Source organism: Pimephales promelas, chromosome 23, assembly GCF_988280905.1.
Source record: "Pimephales promelas chromosome 23, fPimPro1.hap1.1, whole genome shotgun sequence".
Classification (NCBI taxonomy): domain Eukaryota; kingdom Metazoa; phylum Chordata; class Actinopteri; order Cypriniformes; family Leuciscidae; genus Pimephales; species Pimephales promelas.
Window position 1 is genome coordinate 424,099 of NC_142791.1, and position 17,453 is coordinate 441,551.

A 17,453-nucleotide genomic window follows, 5' to 3' on the forward strand; every position below is an offset into this window, starting at 1 on the left:
TTTAGGATAGTTGTCTTGCAATAAAAAGTGACTTGAGTCGGCTGATGTATACATGAGATTAGATTCAACTTGACTATGCAATTCATGATTAGAAGATTAGAATATAAACCAACTTTTATCCTAGATGTGATTAATCGATTTGACACTGTACAATAAAACATTACTGTATTGAAGTTGTGGGTTCAATTTGAAAAGTATAAGTGAGCTGCTTTAGGTAGGAACATCTGCCAAATGCATGAACATAAGTCCACTCTAAACAAATACTGTACACAGACCAAATTTATTGAAATAAAATGTAATACTTTTACAAAATGTCACTCACAAATATCTGTCTGTAGGTGTAACACTATGGACTCCTGACAATAATTACAACCCTTTTTAAAATACACACCACCCTCCCTCCCCACAGATACAAGGACATCAAAACGGGCGTTTAGCATGTGCTTCAGTTTCAGGTGTTGGAAAGCAGGTTTCAGGAACACACACCGCAGGAGATATCCACTCGACCTGCCAGTGTTCATCGGATCCGTGATCATTTAAAGAACAGTTTCACACACGCGTGTCACACAGTTTGGCAGTGCAGAGGAATAAAACTTGTGCATACTGTTGAAAATCATCCCAGAACCATAACAGATGACACTGGATCATGTTGACATGGTGTACCCCAAATAAAAACACATTTAAAAGGTGCGAAATAAAAAGCAGCTCCCTTTTGAGTTTTACATTAGTAGAATATTTCAACCCAAAAAACTAAATTCTCTCACTCTCATGTCATTCTTCTGTGGAACACAAAACGTGTACACGGCTCTTTTTAATACAACTAAAGACTTGAGCAGCATGAACATTCTGCAAAATCTCTATTTATGTGTTCCACAGATAGCAGAATTTTCATTTGTGGCTGAACTATTCCTTTAAGATGATGTCTAGTCAATAAAGTAATGAGCTTTAAAATATGCCTTTCAATTTGATCAGCAGTCGAGTTCAGTTTTCAGTGCAGAACAATAAACCACTTGGGGAAGCCCTAAAGCGTGTCACAGAGCGTAGTGTTAACCGATAAACACGTTATCATTTGTCTGGGCCACACAAGGCAGAAGAAGTCATTACATCAAATTAAAAAGAAGGCCATAAATAGATAAAATTAGTCGAGATAGAAACTAGAGGGCCTAAAAGAAGAGGGTTCATGCTGAGGTCTTTGTGCTGTCTCTACAAATCACCCAAATGGCACGTCATGGGTACAAAAATAGTCCAAAAAAAAAAAACAAATCACGCAGACAATCATGACCTCGTGTGTATCCAGTCTTGAACGCCGGGCGATTACAATACTAACCAGTCCGATTCATCCCACACAAGAACATCGACACACACACCTAATCTCCTGACTCTCTCAACCCAAAGTTAGGACTCCTGAAAGAGGTCACTGGGGGGGCGGAGGTCGCGGGCGCGCTGGGGACACGTGAGGCGAGGGCAGCTTCTCCGTGGACGTGGAGGTCGTGATGGAGCTCTGCATGTGAACCGTCTTGTGGAAGAGTTTGTTACTGATGAGGACGACCAGGGAAAACAGGCGGAGCTGGAAGTGGCTGCGACGTTGGAGAAAACAATGATGTAAAACTTTAAATTAGCTAAATAATATTTGAAACAAAATCAAAAAATTAAAATACTTACTAGAGTTTGACTGGGGTTTTCGCTTCATTAGCGCTGATGATGAAAAGCGGGAAGAGAATGGAGAACAGACAGCCGCTGGAGGAAAGATTCAGAAATTATACATTATCCATGCTAAACATTTTTAGGATGTCTCAGAAATACAGTAATAAAAAAAAAAACTTCAGACATTCATCACACAGGGTTTGTTCACACAATAACTAAAGCAGAAACGTTTTTAGACAACACTGTCAAGCTATACCCATTTACACGGACCAGCAAAAAGGACTAAAGCGCTGAATTCTGCAAAATGGCCACTAGTTGGCGATGTCACTTTGTAAAGGAAAAACTATACGCCTATAGACTGAACGCGTAATATGCATGACGTCACCGTCACAAAACAGTATATTTAAGTTCAGTAATTTCACTTAAATAACAATTAATAAGTAATTATCATTGCCATTTAAGTGAAATTACTGAACTTAAATATACAAGTTTGATAAAAATTATCATTTTAGAAGAAAATTTCAAATGGCACTTAGAGGCTTTTGCATCTGAACTCTTCATATATATACACAAAATAATTATACACAGTGCACCCATATATATTATGTAAACACAAACTTTTATTTTGGATGCCCTTTTATTTTGGATGTTTGACAGCCCTAAATAAAATAAAAGCGAATTGAAGATAAATGAGGACCCCACCAGCAGATTAATATTAATCAGAACAAAAGCTGGTCAGAATGAGTGGATAGACTGGGATTGCACCTGATGATGTATGAGGAGGGCAGCGCCGTCAGGAGAGCCATGGGCAAACCAAAGCCAAAATAATACGGCCAGTTCCTCTCAATGTTCGACAGCCTTTGGTGCATTTCAATCCCTTCAGAAGAGACACAAAAACCTTTTCAATCAGGAAACGTTCAGACCAAAATGTACAATGGATTAGCTGAGCGAGAGCTTACCGTGATTAAACCAGCGATATTCAAAGCAGTAAAGCGAGTAGAGCAGAGACATGTGCAGGAGACTGACCAGCTGACCAATCGCATCAATGGGGAAGAGACTCACAATCCATCCCTAAAAAAAGTAGTTTTAATCAACAAGCGCAGGAGGCGAGTTTGAACAAGGCAGAGAGAGAAATCACATGATCACGGACCTGAATGAGGAAGAGGGCCTGGAGCAGAAGATTGAAGAGCATGTCTGCAATGATCTTACTGACGCTGGGAAAAGGCTGAGCTTTACGTCCAGACACTTCAAACGCCAGATCAGCAATGTCCTGCACAACAATTGAAACATTATAAAACAGATATATACAGCCAGGCCTATAGATTTATAAATGTGCATTGATTCTGTCAAATTTAATAATTACTATTATATCTATTCATTATGGAAGCGTATTGCATTCACTTGAGGAAACAAAATCTACTCTATTTTCTGAATTAACGAGTTAATTATCATTTTTCATGGAAAATTCTCTCGTAATTCTGAGATAATTCAGAAAAACAGTACTTTTTCCCGTAAGTGAATGCAATACACTTCCATAATCCTTCAATCTATCTACATTTATATTAATATAACAAAATATTTATATTTCAAATAAATGCTGTTTACAGAATTATGTAAAAAAAAAAAAAAAAAAAAAGTACCACATTTTACTCAAAATTATTTTAAGAGACTTCTTTCAAGAACATTACAAAAACTTTTGTAAATCTTTTTTACGGTACCAGTGTATGTATATATATATACTGTATCTATATGAAGAGTTCAGATGCAAAAGCCTCTAAGTGCCATTTGAAATTTTCTTCTAAAATGATCATTTTTATCAAGCTTGTATATTTAAGTTCAGTAATTTCACTTAAATGGCAATGAAGATTACCTATTAATTGTCATTTTAGTGAAATTACTGAACTTAAATATACAGTATTGAAAAAATTGTCATTTTAGAAGAAAATTTCAAATGGCATTTAGAGGCTTTTGCATCTGAACTCTTCATATATATACCAGTGGTGTCCACTGGTAGGCAGAGAATAGCTCGTCTCAACACACTAGATTGTTGTTTTTCTCTCATAAACCGCTTGATTATAATAATTCTGATTTCTACACCATACAGGATCAAAACCATGTCTCACCTGGAACCAAATGGAGTTGACTATCTTGCTCAGCACAAAGAGAGGCAGAACCCAGAGCGCACTGAATACAGAAGTCAGAATGAACTCCAGCCAGGACCACACGTTCCCGTGCAGAGAGGGGTCACCTGAACACACAACAGTAGGAGAAGCATAAAACAGAGGAATATCTGGAGAACATGGCATGAAACGTCTATCGAAGCGGCGTGTACCTATGATTCTAGCAGTGATGGACTGCAGCAGTGGGATAAACACTCGATAAAACAGGAACAGACTTAGCTGTGAGATAAAAGAAGTTAGACTTGTATTAATATAATAGTGAATAATAACATAGCTGACCAACAAGAGACGTACCCAAAACACGCCTCCGTTCCAGGCACAGCACTGGAAAATTCGACTTGCTAGTTTGGGTTCACTGTTGAAGGAAAAATTGAAGAAACATTTTATCAGGACCGCTAGTACGTCCACGTTCTGAAACGGCCCATACCATCATTATCATCCGTGTACAACAGAGTAAATGTTGAGTCCACCACGAGTGGCGATATGTCAGGTTGTGATAGAGTAGTCAGAGAAAGCGAAACAACAGTAACAAAGCAGGATATTATTAAATTGTTTTGGTTCTTGTTCTAAACTTTGGCAGAATTCTTGTTTCTAGTTTAAAGCTGTGCATGTGTCAAACGCATCCATCTGCGCTCATCCACGGTTAAAGAGATACTTCAGGATTTAGCATTAAGCTTTGTATTAGTAGGAAACCTGTAGTATTTTCAAAATACCATGCTAATCCCGCCGTTCTCCCGCGGCCCTCACTCGTCCCGCTCGCCACAGGAAACAGAATCAACGGCGACTGTAGAACGCAAATCGCGGACATTTTGGGCCATCTCCAAACACATTTTCGGGCGGACTCATCACTAGTAGCCTAGACTTGTTGTTTAATGACTGCGCTCTGTTACCGGTAGGCGTGGCCTCCTAGGGCAGCGAAGCAAGTGCATTCTGGGAGTTGTTGTCTTTCATCCAGATTAGCCAAAAATACATTTTCTGGCTTTTCTCAGTCTAGAAAGCTCCAAATTTAAAAATAATTTTACATTTCTTCTACATAAATGACACATTTTAAATACACACTCATCTTTCCAGAGGTGATGTATCACTTTAAAGGGTTAGTTCAGCCAAAAATGAAAATTCTGTCAGTATTTACTCACCCTCATGTTGTTCAACCCCGTAAGACCTTCGTTCATTTTCGCAACACAAATTAAGATATTTAAGATATTAAGATCGCTCCTGCATACAGTCCATAGGCTTCTTGAGGGAATGACTCGAAAAGTCATTAAAGACATCGTTAAAATAGTCCAAGTGACTACAGCGGCTCAATCTTAACTTTATCAAACGACGAGAACACTTTTTGTGTGTAAAAACAACAAAAATAACGACTTTATTTCAACTATTCACTTCCTTCTTCATGAGCCTGTAGTCAGTTAACGTAGTGTGATTGCGTAAAGCTACGTCACACGTAGGCTCATTATTGGCCGACACTGGTCATGTGTGTGATGCGTGTGACGTACAATAACAGAAGCTTACGCTATTAAACTAGTAACCTGACTCGCGCAGAGGGAGAAATAAACCAATAGTTGAAATAAAGTCGTTATTTTTGCACACAAAAAGTGTTCTCGTCGTTTGATAAACTTAAGATTGAGCCCCTGTAGTCACTTGGACTATTTTAACGATGTCTTTAATGACTTTGAGGACAGCAAGAGTCATTCCCTCAAGAAGCCTATGGACTAGTATGCAGGAGCGATCTTAATATCTTAAATATCTTAATTTGTGTTGCGAAGATGAACGAAGGTCTTACGGGGTTGAAACAACATGAGGGTGAGGAAATACTGACAGAATTTTCATTTTTGGGTGAACTAACCCTTTAAGTACTTTGTTTGAAAGCTGTACAGACATGTGTGCAGGATGGAGCCGCAGGCGAAGTATAGTACACTGACTTAACGGGGTGAAATGGCACATTTACCTGTCCTGCTTTCGTTCCTCGCTCTGAGCCCGTCTCTTGGCCAGGGTCCCGCATGTCCTGCGCCTCCTCTGCTCCTCCCGCTTCTGCTGAATCCGAGCGTCCAGCTTGGAAATGGTTCCAATGCCCAGGATGGAGTCCTTGATCCCCTAAAAGGAAACAACAAGACTGTTACTTAGATTGACGCAAGCTTGTGTGAATAATGTTAAAAATCGATCAAATTATGTTCTTTGATTATAAATATAATGAACACAGTAATATTGTGAGATATTATTACAGCTTATAAAATGGTTAATTCCAATCCTTGATTCTGATTGGTCAACAGCTGTGCTTTATTCATGATAAAACACACCGCTTCACTATTTCTGTTAGTAAATATACATAAATTATTATGTTTCATTATATTTGGAATGTAATGTTGTGAAATTTGCTCTGTGTTGTAGTACAGAACACTGCTGATCTTAATATAAAGAGCTTTCTGTTTTGAACCAAATGCAAACTTATGATGTAGATAGATATCGTTCAAGACATTAAATCATGACGTTTATTAGAAATCAAATTAGGTGCCGACCGTCGCAACATTGCGGAGAAACGCTCTGACACTGTCCGTCATCTCCACGCCGGCTGCGGAGTCATCAACTGCAGGAGGGGCAGCCGGGGGCCAGGCCGGATCTCATGACAGTCTGCAAACTGTAGAGAAAACAACTCTCTCATATCAGTCTCATATATGTTTCATGCTTTCATTTGAGTGTAAAATCTACAAATTTGATCCAGCAGCTTTGAAAAAAAACTGAAAAACATAGTAAAACAATGCAATAAAATAAAGTTTCTTTAATTTTAATAGATTGAATTTAGAGATCCACGTCTTAAATGACATGTACGTTGAAAACAACCCCTAATACGACTCAACGTGATTAAGGACAAGGGTCACACATATGTACTAACAAACATGTTTTTGTAAGATATTTAGATTAGAACTAAACCTGGGTGCAAAAAAAACTCTCCATATGTCTAAAAGGCCGCTTGATATTTCAGGTCAAATTAGATTGATATAGTTTTGATTATCAAAGAACACTGTCACGAAGCAGTTTGATGGACCACATTTCTAGTAAACAACAAAACCAGCAGCATTAGCCAGTGGATCATTAGCTGAGCAGCTAACTACAGCAAAAACAACATTATCCGAGTATTATCGGACACATATTACCATAGAAACCATATATGCATATGAATCCATCACATCGTACCTCATGTGCCTATTTAGGCTAAAATCTTATCTTCACCTGAAGCCTTGAAGTTTCACTCTCTGTTCTCAAGCTCTCAACAAAACAGCATCAGGCCAGTGCTGCTGCGCATGCGCGCCGGGGCGATCTGACACATTGTGGGATTTGTAGTTTTTAGACCGCTTTGATTGACTGGAACTACACCGTAGATACCCAAGCGACGCTTTCTTGTTTGCTTCCAAGAAACTTGCGGCATAAATGTCACTCCCTTTTACCGGAACTTGGCGGGCACTTATTTATTTATTGTAGCATTGCCATAGCACTTAAATCAGAGAAACATGGCTGTTTTCAGTGTAAGAAACAGTCACAAGAGGCGATATGTTGTTCTGTTATTGAGTCTCGCGTGCTTTATTTTATACCGACACTTCAGGTAAGACACATTTTATTTAAAATGGTAAAAGTCTTCTTGAATGTTTAATATTTTTATGTATATAATATATATATATATATATATATATATATATATATATATATAATAATTCACTAGGTATATTCATCGCAGCATAAGCTGGGTGTTAATAATTTTCATAAATGGGAAAAATGTAGTGAATGGGAAGATTTAATTTTTAACTTTTCTTAAATGTGCTTCTGCACGAATTCCGAATTTGTTTGTGTATGTGTGTGTATGTTAAATGCTAGGCAATAATTAATCAGCCTAGCTTCTGTGTGAGTTCCAACTTTCACTATTTTGTTTGTTTGTTAAATGATTTAATAAATAAAATAACAACAAAAAGCTTTATTTTCTCCATGTGTTTCTCCTGTGTGTCCAGAGGTCCGGCCGGGAAGATCAGGATAAATCGCTCCAAGGGTCTTGGAGTAAACTCTTCCCAGTTTAGTCTGGGAGGAGAGCCGTTCCGTATTCTGGGTGGCTCTTTACACTACTTCCGCCTGCCCAGAGCCTACTGGGAGGACCGGATGCTGAAAATGAAAGCCTGTGGTCTCAACACTCTCACTGTGTAGGTTTGACGTTGCCAATCACAGTCTATGAACGGAGGAGTGTGTGCAATAACCAGGCTGTGTTTATCTTGCAGTGATGTGCCGTGGTCTCTCCATCAGCCAGAACACGGAGAGTTTCGCTTCCAGGGAGGCCTTGATTTAGAGTAAGAATTAAGATCTGTATATTCTGATCCTGGAAGGATCTCGCCTCTATTTAACGGCTTAGTTAGACAAACACCTCAGAGATCTTCTGTCGCTGGTCCTCTGACAATACCGTCATGTGCTGTTGTTAGGAGGGAATTTGTTCTCGTTCTTGTTTCGTATCATTATCCTCACACCACTGGGAATACGTCATTAAAGTAGATCCAAGCTCTTCCATAGCAACACAACTAAACGATGAGACCAATAACACTGCAAAATTTAGAGACCTTTTCAAATAAAGGCATGATAGAAATTCAAGTCTTTTATTATCAAGTTTTTATTATTTTTTTTTGTATTTTATTATTATTTATTTAAATATTGCTTTTAAAAGCTTTCATTATTAAAATAACAATTTCTAAATAAATAAATGTGCTCATTTATTGTAGCTACTTATTCAGTGTGACATTTTTAGGTATCTAATTTTTATTTTTTGCCCATCCCATTCAGAGCTTTCCTTCACGGTTTATGCAGTTTGTGGTCTGTAAGATTATTTCTTTAAGTCTCGTATGCTCACCAGGGCTGGGAAAAGCTGAATTTTCAGCATCCATTACTCTTTGGTCCTTCAGAAATCAAAATTCAAGTCTTTTTTTATTATTTTATTATCAAGTTTTTATTATTTTTATATATTATCATACAAGTATTTTATTATTTTTATTTATTTAAATATTGCTTTTAAAAGCTTTCATTATTAAAATGTCAATTTCTAAATAAATAAATGTGCTCATTTATTGTAGCTATACTTATTCAGTGTGACATTTTTAGGTATCTAATTTTAATTTTTGCCCGTCCAATTCAGAGCGTTCCTTCACGTGGCTGCCGAGGTGGGCCTCTGGGTAATCTTACGGCCGGGGCCATACATCGGCTCGGATCTTGACCTCGGAGGCTTGCCCAGGTGATTTCTGAAATAAAAATTCTCTCCAATTGCATAGATTTTAAGTCGACAAATTCCAGAGAAAATGTGATTAAAGTTGTGAGGCAGTATACAAAGGAAGTGTTTGATCGAACTGACATTAAACTTTTTGGTAATGTGTGTCATGAGGGGAATGAAAGACCCTTAAGTGTGGCATTAACTAAGCCAAACCTAAAGTGTGTTGTTCCTTGGCATAGAGCTACAGATACATTCTGGGTCTTCACACTAAAAGATAAATGTTTTCAATTTTTACCACTTCCCTCGACAGCTGGCTTTTGCGTGATGGAGAGATGCTGCTGAGAACCACTTACCCAGGATTCATAGCGGCTGTAAACCAGTACTTCGACAAGCTCATTCCGAAAGTGGTGCCTTTCCAGGTAGGACACAAAACGTTCTCAAACACATTCCCCGACCCCGTCCAGCAATCTCTGATGGTGGTTTAATGTTGTCAGTTCCAGAAAGGTGGGCCTATCATTGCCATTCAAGTGGAAAACAAATATGGATCATACGCAAAAGATGGAAACTACATGTCATTTATCAAAGAGGTACCAGTGAACATTGTACACTTTTCCTTGATACTTATTAAAGTTTACAGACTGGCAGATTTTTTAATATAATTTCAATCAGGCTCTCCAAGATAGGGGCATTAGGGAAGTTCTCCTGACATCGGACGACCACGAGGGTCTGAGAGATGGTGGACTCAAAGGAGGTACACACACATAACACAGCAGCTCAACATGATTTATGCAGTTTGTGGTCAGTAAGATTATTTCTTTAAGTCTCGTATGCTCACCAGGGCTGGGAAAAGCTGAATTTTCAGCATTTGGTCCTTCAGAAATCACTCTAATATGTTTATTTGCTGCGGAAGAAACATTTCTTATTATTAACAGAGCCCGTCTAACGGCGAGCCTTGGCACTTCCTATTAGCGCCGTTGTGCGTCACCTTGGTTGCAGTTCCATTAGAATTCCACTAGAGGTGATCGCGGGCGAGAGCAGAATGAATGGGAGTCTATGGGGCTAAACGGCTAAATGTGTCTCTTTCACCTGCTTGTCGTTAAATCAACATAGATTTTATTGTTCATTCCGCAAGTTCAATATAGATTATAGGCCAAAAGTCGAATGAACGAGGTCTTATGTCCTTTTGATTTCTGACAGGTTAGGCCGTTGTTGGCCGGAGCATGCTAGCATTCTGCTATTGTGTGACGTCATCGCAGTTTTGAACGGATTTTTAGAACAGATAAGTGAACTTAAAAATGCAATTCTCAGCTGAGTGTATTATCTTAGCCCTCCCTTTTGAATGCAACTTTCAAATTACTTGACAAAAAATTACATCCTGAGAAAAGTGGATTTCTGTGTGTGAAACCCCATTAGCCGCGTTTCCACTGCCGGGCTAGGGCTGGGCCAGAGCTAACAGCGAGCCGGGCCGAGCTAGTGGCCTCGGGCCTCAAGCACCGGGCTTGCGTTTCCACTGCCGGGCCAGTAGCCCCACAGCGCTGCCCCAGACCCCACCCCTAACACGCCTTTCTGGATCAAACGTCATAAAACCCAACCCATTTCAGCGGGTATTATGAATTAATTTATTTTTTAAATTAGGAAGATATAGCATGTATATTAACTCACCTGCCGTAGTGGCTGCAATAGTGTCCCGAGACCAGTACAGGCGATTCTCCATTTCAAGCAGCGATTTTTTGCGCGATATAACAAGTAGGGCTGCGGGCACGTTTTCAAGTTATTCATTAATCGTTAACCGAGGCCCATCGGTTAATACTCGGTGCATAGTGTGCGCGCCGCAACCTCGAGATACAGAGTAAATTTTTAACACCTTTAATAACTGATTGGACCCCATTTGAAACGAAATTAATTTATAGAAATAAAACGCAGCAAGTACGGAGCAGTTAAAGCCCCATTTCCATCACCCTTCAAACTGAAATTGCCAATTGAAAATAAGCAAAACGTCCATTTTACAAAAACTCCGTGTCTGCAAATAATAATAATAATAATAACCATCATCATCATAATTGTAACATTTTATTAGGCTGCATATGTAGAAGACGCCTTTATCCAAAAAAGGAACAGAGCACAAATAAACACAATATTTTTGACAAATATCAGCGCATATCCAGTGTGTGTGGAGCACGCACTGATGGCTGCGAGACGCCCATGTGAACAGTTTCATTGCATTTCTTTCAGTGGAAACAACTTAAAATACTCTATTTAATTTCTGGTCATACAGAAAATAATAATACATTATTCGCAAATAAATTTATTTATAACAAAACGTTGTGCTTTAACAATTAATCAAGGCGCGCTTCATGATCTCCGTGAACTGAAGCGCGAGACCTGAAACAGCCACCGCATTCGAATTTGTTCGTTTTAAATTGGACATTTAAAGCTTTAGTCTACAGGGTTTATATCCTTTGTAGATTAAAGCTTTAAATGTCCAATTTAAAACGAACAAATTCGAATCGAAAGCCAATATCTTCTATGTAGCTTAATTTCTCTCTAAATGTGCATCCGGAGATGGAGATATGTTTTTAGCCGAAAATCATTTAGAAAACAATATGTTATTAATAAACAATTAATGCCTCGTTATTTTATATTATTTTATTATCAGACACATTTATTATAGCCTATAAATCACCCATAAATCCCCTTATAGGCTGTGGTTACGGCTCTTCTCATTCAGCACTGCGGGGAAAATATCATTTCCAGGTTCTAATTTGGCCTCAGAAAACCAGTAAAATATATATTTTTTTCATATTAATTTGTCAAATATTTTAAATGTTTAAGGGGCAAAAAATCAAACAAATATCTGAAAATTCGTCGATATGTAGCTATATATAGCCTAACAATGCGCAGCATTTGGCATAGGCCTACAGTTCAAATTAAAATGTTATGCAATTTTAAACGGTTAATCGGTTAAACATGGACACCCCTATGTGCATCTTGCTTTAGATCATAACGTTCCATAACACCGATAAACTCCGCCTTTTACCTTGAGCACGCCTCTAGCCCGAGCTGGCCCCCTCTGGCCCAAGGTATTCGACGGGCCAGAAATCCTGGCCGTTGGCCCTGAGGAAGCCCCGATCAAGCCCCGGAAGTGACAGTGGAAACGCGACTGGCCCTGGCACGCACTAGCACGGCCCGGCCCTGGCCCGGCAGTGGAAACGCGGCTATTGACTCCCATTCATTCTGCACTCGACCGCGAGCGCCCCCGCATGGACAGAGACGCGTTACTGCAGCCAGTCCAGAACCCGGAAGTAACCAGCCAGTGCCGATTCTCTTCAATTAGACATTCTCTGTTATTATCAATAGTTTTAGTTTTGATCAGTTGAATGTGTTGTTGCTGAATAAAAGTATTGATTTCTTTAAAAAAAAAAAAAAAAAAAAAAAACTACTGTCGCACATTTTTTCCTCCATCACAGCTTTAAGAACTCTGAATCTACAGAAAATGAATCATGATGACATCAAATATTTGGAAGCAGTCCAGGTAGATATTTCAGTGTCTTTTTGTAGATGTAAGTATTAGATTAAATATTTTAAATGACTTTAAATGCATGAAGCCCAACAGTCCTGTGCTGGTGATGGAGCTCTGGACGGGGAGATGTGACGGATGGGGCGGTTTACACCACAGTTTTCCTGCAGAGGGTAAGATGTTATCTATCGATCTATCTATCTATCCATCTATCCATCCATCTATCTAAAAAAAAACTAAGGGGTATTTTCTATACTCAAATTTTCATTTAAAATGAGGTTTATGAAGGGCCAAAGCGCTGATGTGAAATTTCTTTCTATAAATGTCAGACCTGATTGCTGTGGTGCGAGAGATCCTGAGGCGAGGGATGTCCATCAACCTCTACATGTTCCACGGAGGGACAAACTTCGGCTTTGTGAATGGAGCACTGGCCAACCCTTCTTACAAAGCTCTGGTCACAAGCTATGGTCTGTGTTCCTGTCATGCATGTGAAACTACAATTATATCAACTTTAAAGGGATAGTTCACCCCAAAAATGAAATTGTTTTATCGTTTTCTTACCCTCATCTTGTTTCAAACCATATGATTTTTGAAGAACGCTGGAGATTGTATACTTTAGACAAACATAACACTGATTCATTTCTCAAAATAGCTTGTTTTTATGTTTCACAGAAGAAAGAATGTCATACAGGTTTGGATCAAAATGAGGGTGAGTAAATAATGACATCATTTTTGGGTGAACAGATAGATGTACTTTACAATATGGCCAGTGTGTGGCGCTATCAAACGTAGAGTATGAGCATTTCATGTAGAACTGAAAAAGCTGCAAAACAGTGGCTGTTTAACACTTTTAGACATACTTGCAAATCGCACGCAAGTAGACAGACACTATACTCATAATTACACTTCAGGCAGATCCATTAACCACAATGTAATACAATTGTGATGTTACAACAACAACTTGCAGTGCTCACTGATCAAGGGGACTTATTTTAAACAAATTTCAACCACTTTTTTTATTAAAGCCTAAACATTTTGATCACCCAATGGTGGCTCTTCATTTGATCAAATGGGACACAAGCACTGAAAAATCCAATTATACTTCAAATAATGTATTTCCAAAAATGGCATTTTAGATAGTTCTTATCACAGTGACGTACATGTATGTTCAAATGTCCATTAAGTTTGGTTATAGTTCATTATTAGATGCTTTAAAGATTATAACACAAGCCTTTCTATGTTTCTTTCAGATTATGATGCTCCTCTGTCAGAAGCAGGAGATTACACACCTAAATACCATCTTCTCAGAGATCTTCTCAGCACTTTTAACAGTCTGTGATCCCTTCCTCTAACAGAATATTCAGTGCAAAATAAAATGTTGCATTATGCTATTTTTTAAAGCTCCCTAATTCTGGTCTCGTACAATAGGTTTACAGCATCCAAGTTCATAAAACATGCATTTCAGTCTCTCTAAGCCCCGCCTCTCCTTGTTCTGATTGATCAGATGTTGGAAACCAAATATCCATTACCAAATCTGAATTTCAGCTTCCTCAGCACTTGCATATGAACAGTAAACAATAGTGTCAGTTTTACCGTGTCAGTTTGTATCATAACTTCATTTGTCGTGCACTTTGATCTTTGAAACTTTGCAGACCTTTTACATTCACAAACACACTACATGAAAGGTAATATCTGAAAAAGCATAACAGCCTTGATTTTATCCATTATGATTTGATTGGATCATGGAAAGTGTACTAATATATTATATAAGCAATAAGGTAAGTAAGTAACGGCTGAAGGGTGTTGTTAGGCTCGACGTGAGCAGAGTAACCCCTTCAGCCACTACTTATTCACGATACAGCTTTTATAAAACAGTTAACACATAATACAAATGTTAAAGTAAAAAAAAAAATGTATTAGTGCAACTTTCATGATGTAAAATCACTAAAGCCGTCCTTCCGCTAGAAAAAATAGTCCCCGACCGTGAACAGCAACAACGCTCTAACGTGTGTAATATGCATGAAAGCTCAAATAAACACAACATAGGAACCGCAGTGTTGCGAACCGTTGGGTGAAGTGGACCAATCAGAATGAAGGATTGGAACTAACCGTCTTATAATGGTTAATATTATTTTCCCCCGCCCATCTGGCCTTTTTTCATCAGAGAAAGTGCATTTTATTTTAGTAATAATATGCTCACGTGTTCTGTTGTGTTGAGTAATAGTATATCTGTGGATCTCTTCAGAGGAAGTCCTGCCCGAGATGCCCGGTGTCCGCTGGAAAGAAGAATATGAGGCGGCGATTTTGTTTCAGCACCTCTCACTGTGGGACGCTCTGCCATACACACACAAGGTAGGAAGTCTAATTTACAGTGTAGAAATACTAACTCTGAGAAATCAATCTCAAAATCCTTTTCTCCTCAAGCCTTTCAAATCTCAGTTCCCTGTTAATATGGAGAATCTGCCTGTGAATAACGGTAACGGCCAGGCGTATGGATACACCCTCTACGAGACCACCATCACCACAGGAGGCTCTTTAAAATCAGAACGCAACATCCGAGACAGAGCCATGGTTCGTGCTGGGAACAGGCAAGCTGTGCTGTTGAGCATCAATATGCATCTGCTTTAATTCTATTTTTTGTCCTGTAGGTTTTTGTGAACCAAAGTTTCATTGGTATATTTCACCACAAGAATTTAGAATTGGCGGTTCCTGATGGAAAGGTATGATCTTATTTAATTTTTAAAAAAAGAGGCAATATTGAGTCTCTTTTTTATATTGTCTTTTAATTGTATTAAAACTATATAATATAGTATATATTATTTATAAGGCATAAAATGTTACATAAATGTTAAAAATTTAGTATCCAAAATAAAAAAAAAAAGGTTTCCATAAAAACATTAATCAGCAGAACTGTTTTCAACATTGATTATAATAATAAATGTTTCTGGAGCAGCAAATCATCATAATTAGAATGATTTCTGAAGTGACTCTGAAGACTGGAGATGCTTTTCCATCACTGAAATACATTTAATTTTAAATATATTCCAATAGAAAAGTTGTTTTAAATTGCAATCGTATTTCACAATCTTACTGTACTTTTAATGAAATTGGACTAATTGGTTTTTTTGTAGGAGAAACGCACTCTGAGTCTGCTGGTGGAGAACTGCGGCCGTGTGCATTACGGTAAAGACATGGATGACCAGCGCAAAGGTACAGTACCATGTCTTTAAGCTTTTGCCCAATAGTGCTTTCTGTTTAACCCTCTGGGGTTGTTCGGCCCAAATGGACCCGAAGAATTTAAATACATTTTTTTTTTTTAAATCACAGCTTCCTCGGAATGGTCCGAAATGTGGTGACTTTGTTGGTATTTGGTATTTGAACACCCCAAAAAATTGGGGACTGGATGTGAATAGTCTAAGTGGTTGTAAAAAAAAATAGTCACACTTGGGGTGTTCGGGTCCAAATGGACCCGCATGGAAAATGAATGGGAAATTGGCAAAAATGTGAAAATAGTGAGTTTTTTTGTGCGTACAATCTACAAATCAGCCACGATCTTGAAAAAAAGCACAAAACAGTGAAGGGGTGAATCTATAAAACATCAAGAGTGCAAAACAGACACATCCACACACACAAACACACTTTTATACACAAACACACCAAAAAAAAATTCTGATTATACATGTGTTTTGCATTTTTAAAATGCTCAGTTTGTCCACCAGATGGCATCCATCTCATTTCAAAAATTGCTTTCATGAGGCATAGACTTGACTCTAAAATGAAATACAGCTTTAAAAAAAATATAATTTTTTAAATATTTTTTCTATTATGTTCAATGGGGGGAAATTTTGTCATAATTATTGCATTAATACGAATTATACATTTTTGAAATTTTCTCAAAACACTCAAAAAAAGAAAAGAAAAAATATTATAAAAAACGAGTAAAAAAAAAAAAAAAAATCATGATTTTTTTTTTATATATGAATCCCGCCCTTTGGGGGACCCGAACACCCCAAGTGTGACTCTGAAACGAACAACCCCAGAGGGTTAAACATGTCACAGTCTATCAAACATAACCATCGCCATCAGAATCCAAATCTGTTTTCAGGTATCGTTGGGGACATTTTATTAAATCATACGCCACTCAGAGACTTCACAATATATAGTCTGGATATGACTCCTGGCTTTATTGTAAGGTGAGTAAGATCTCACATGATGTGACAGGCCATAAAAGATTCGGGAAACAAACTTCAGTGTTTTTCTTTCAGCTTGTACCGGGCACCTTGGAAGTCCGTCACCATCAAACCAAGCTTCCCAGGCTTTTTCCAGGGCAGGTTATTCGTCAATGGGTATCCCAGTGACACTTTCATGAAGCTGCCGGTGAGTGGAATGAATCTGGATAAGATTAAGGTCATAAATAATGTATTGATTATTATGTCCCCATGCAGGGTTGGAGTAAGGGTGTAGTCTTCGTTAATGGGCAAAACATCGGACGGTACTGGGATGCCGGACCTCAGCAAGCTCTGTTTCTACCAGGACCCTTCCTCAACAGCGGAATGAACCAAGTCAGTTTATAAAAATCAGGATTTATTTGGCTCCTAAGCACTGCTGATTGTTTTTTGCTTTAGTCTGTAAATATCAGTCTTGAATCCATGTAAAAATATTCAGAATCTTGAATATAATGTTCACTGACAAGAAATAAACACTGAAAGATCTGTTGTTCAACAGGTGATTGTGTTTGAGGAAGCAGAAGCGGATTTTAAAATCCAGTTTGAAGACTCTCCTGATCTGGGAATGATAGTGGACATTTAATCAAGACACAGACATTAAAGACATGAACACTACCAAAGTGCCTGAACCAAAACAAAAAAAAATTGTCACT

At 38.3% G+C, this 17,453-nt stretch overlaps 2 protein-coding genes across 2 annotated transcripts; one reads left to right on the forward strand and one right to left on the reverse strand.

Annotated features, from left to right (window-relative positions):
• Positions 1–261: 261 nt before the first annotated feature.
• ei24 (EI24 autophagy associated transmembrane protein) lies at positions 262–7,158 on the reverse strand. The gene is made up of 11 exons (XM_039677152.2): positions 7,017–7,158; positions 6,341–6,459; positions 5,773–5,918; positions 4,119–4,179; positions 3,977–4,043; positions 3,768–3,892; positions 2,795–2,914; positions 2,604–2,715; positions 2,410–2,521; positions 1,663–1,737; positions 262–1,577 (listed from the first exon to the last, which is right to left on the reverse strand). Exons 2-11 carry the CDS (start codon positions 6,380–6,382, stop codon positions 1,415–1,417), a joined length of 1,023 nt encoding a protein of 340 aa, XP_039533086.1. The 5' UTR covers positions 6,383–6,459; positions 7,017–7,158; the 3' UTR covers positions 262–1,414.
• Positions 7,159–7,190: 32 nt separating this feature from the next.
• LOC120482634 (beta-galactosidase-1-like protein 2) lies at positions 7,191–17,436 on the forward strand. Its single transcript, XM_039677151.2, has 19 exons — positions 7,191–7,422; positions 7,823–8,008; positions 8,084–8,152; positions 8,986–9,081; positions 9,368–9,476; positions 9,552–9,644; positions 9,727–9,808; positions 12,525–12,589; positions 12,663–12,747; positions 12,904–13,041; positions 13,825–13,905; positions 14,820–14,926; positions 14,999–15,145; positions 15,223–15,294; positions 15,706–15,784; positions 16,680–16,767; positions 16,840–16,951; positions 17,020–17,136; positions 17,300–17,436. Exons 1-19 carry the CDS (start codon positions 7,331–7,333, stop codon positions 17,381–17,383), a joined length of 1,902 nt encoding a protein of 633 aa, XP_039533085.2. The 5' UTR covers positions 7,191–7,330; the 3' UTR covers positions 17,384–17,436.
• Positions 17,437–17,453: the final 17 nt, after the last annotated feature.

What these genes read in the sequence shown, in the direction of transcription:
- ei24 (XM_039677152.2), bottom strand. Translation starts at nt 6,382, where the DNA reads ATGACGGACAGTGTCAGAGCGTTTCTCCGCAATGTTGCGACG. An exon ending in TTCTCCGCAATGTTGCGACG is followed by an intron (nt 5,919 to 6,340) that starts GTCGGCACCTAA and finishes GTTTCCTTTTAG; the next exon opens with GGGATCAAGGACTCCATCCT. An exon ending in AGGCCCTCTTCCTCATTCAG is followed by an intron (nt 2,716 to 2,794) that starts GTCCGTGATCAT and finishes TACTTTTTTTAG; the next exon opens with GGATGGATTGTGAGTCTCTT.
- LOC120482634 (XM_039677151.2), top strand. Translation starts at nt 7,331, where the DNA reads ATGGCTGTTTTCAGTGTAAGAAACAGTCACAAGAGGCGATATGTTGTT. An exon ending in ACATGTCATTTATCAAAGAG is followed by an intron (nt 9,645 to 9,726) that starts GTACCAGTGAAC and finishes AATTTCAATCAG; the next exon opens with GCTCTCCAAGATAGGGGCAT. An exon ending in AATATTTGGAAGCAGTCCAG is followed by an intron (nt 12,590 to 12,662) that starts GTAGATATTTCA and finishes AAATGCATGAAG; the next exon opens with CCCAACAGTCCTGTGCTGGT.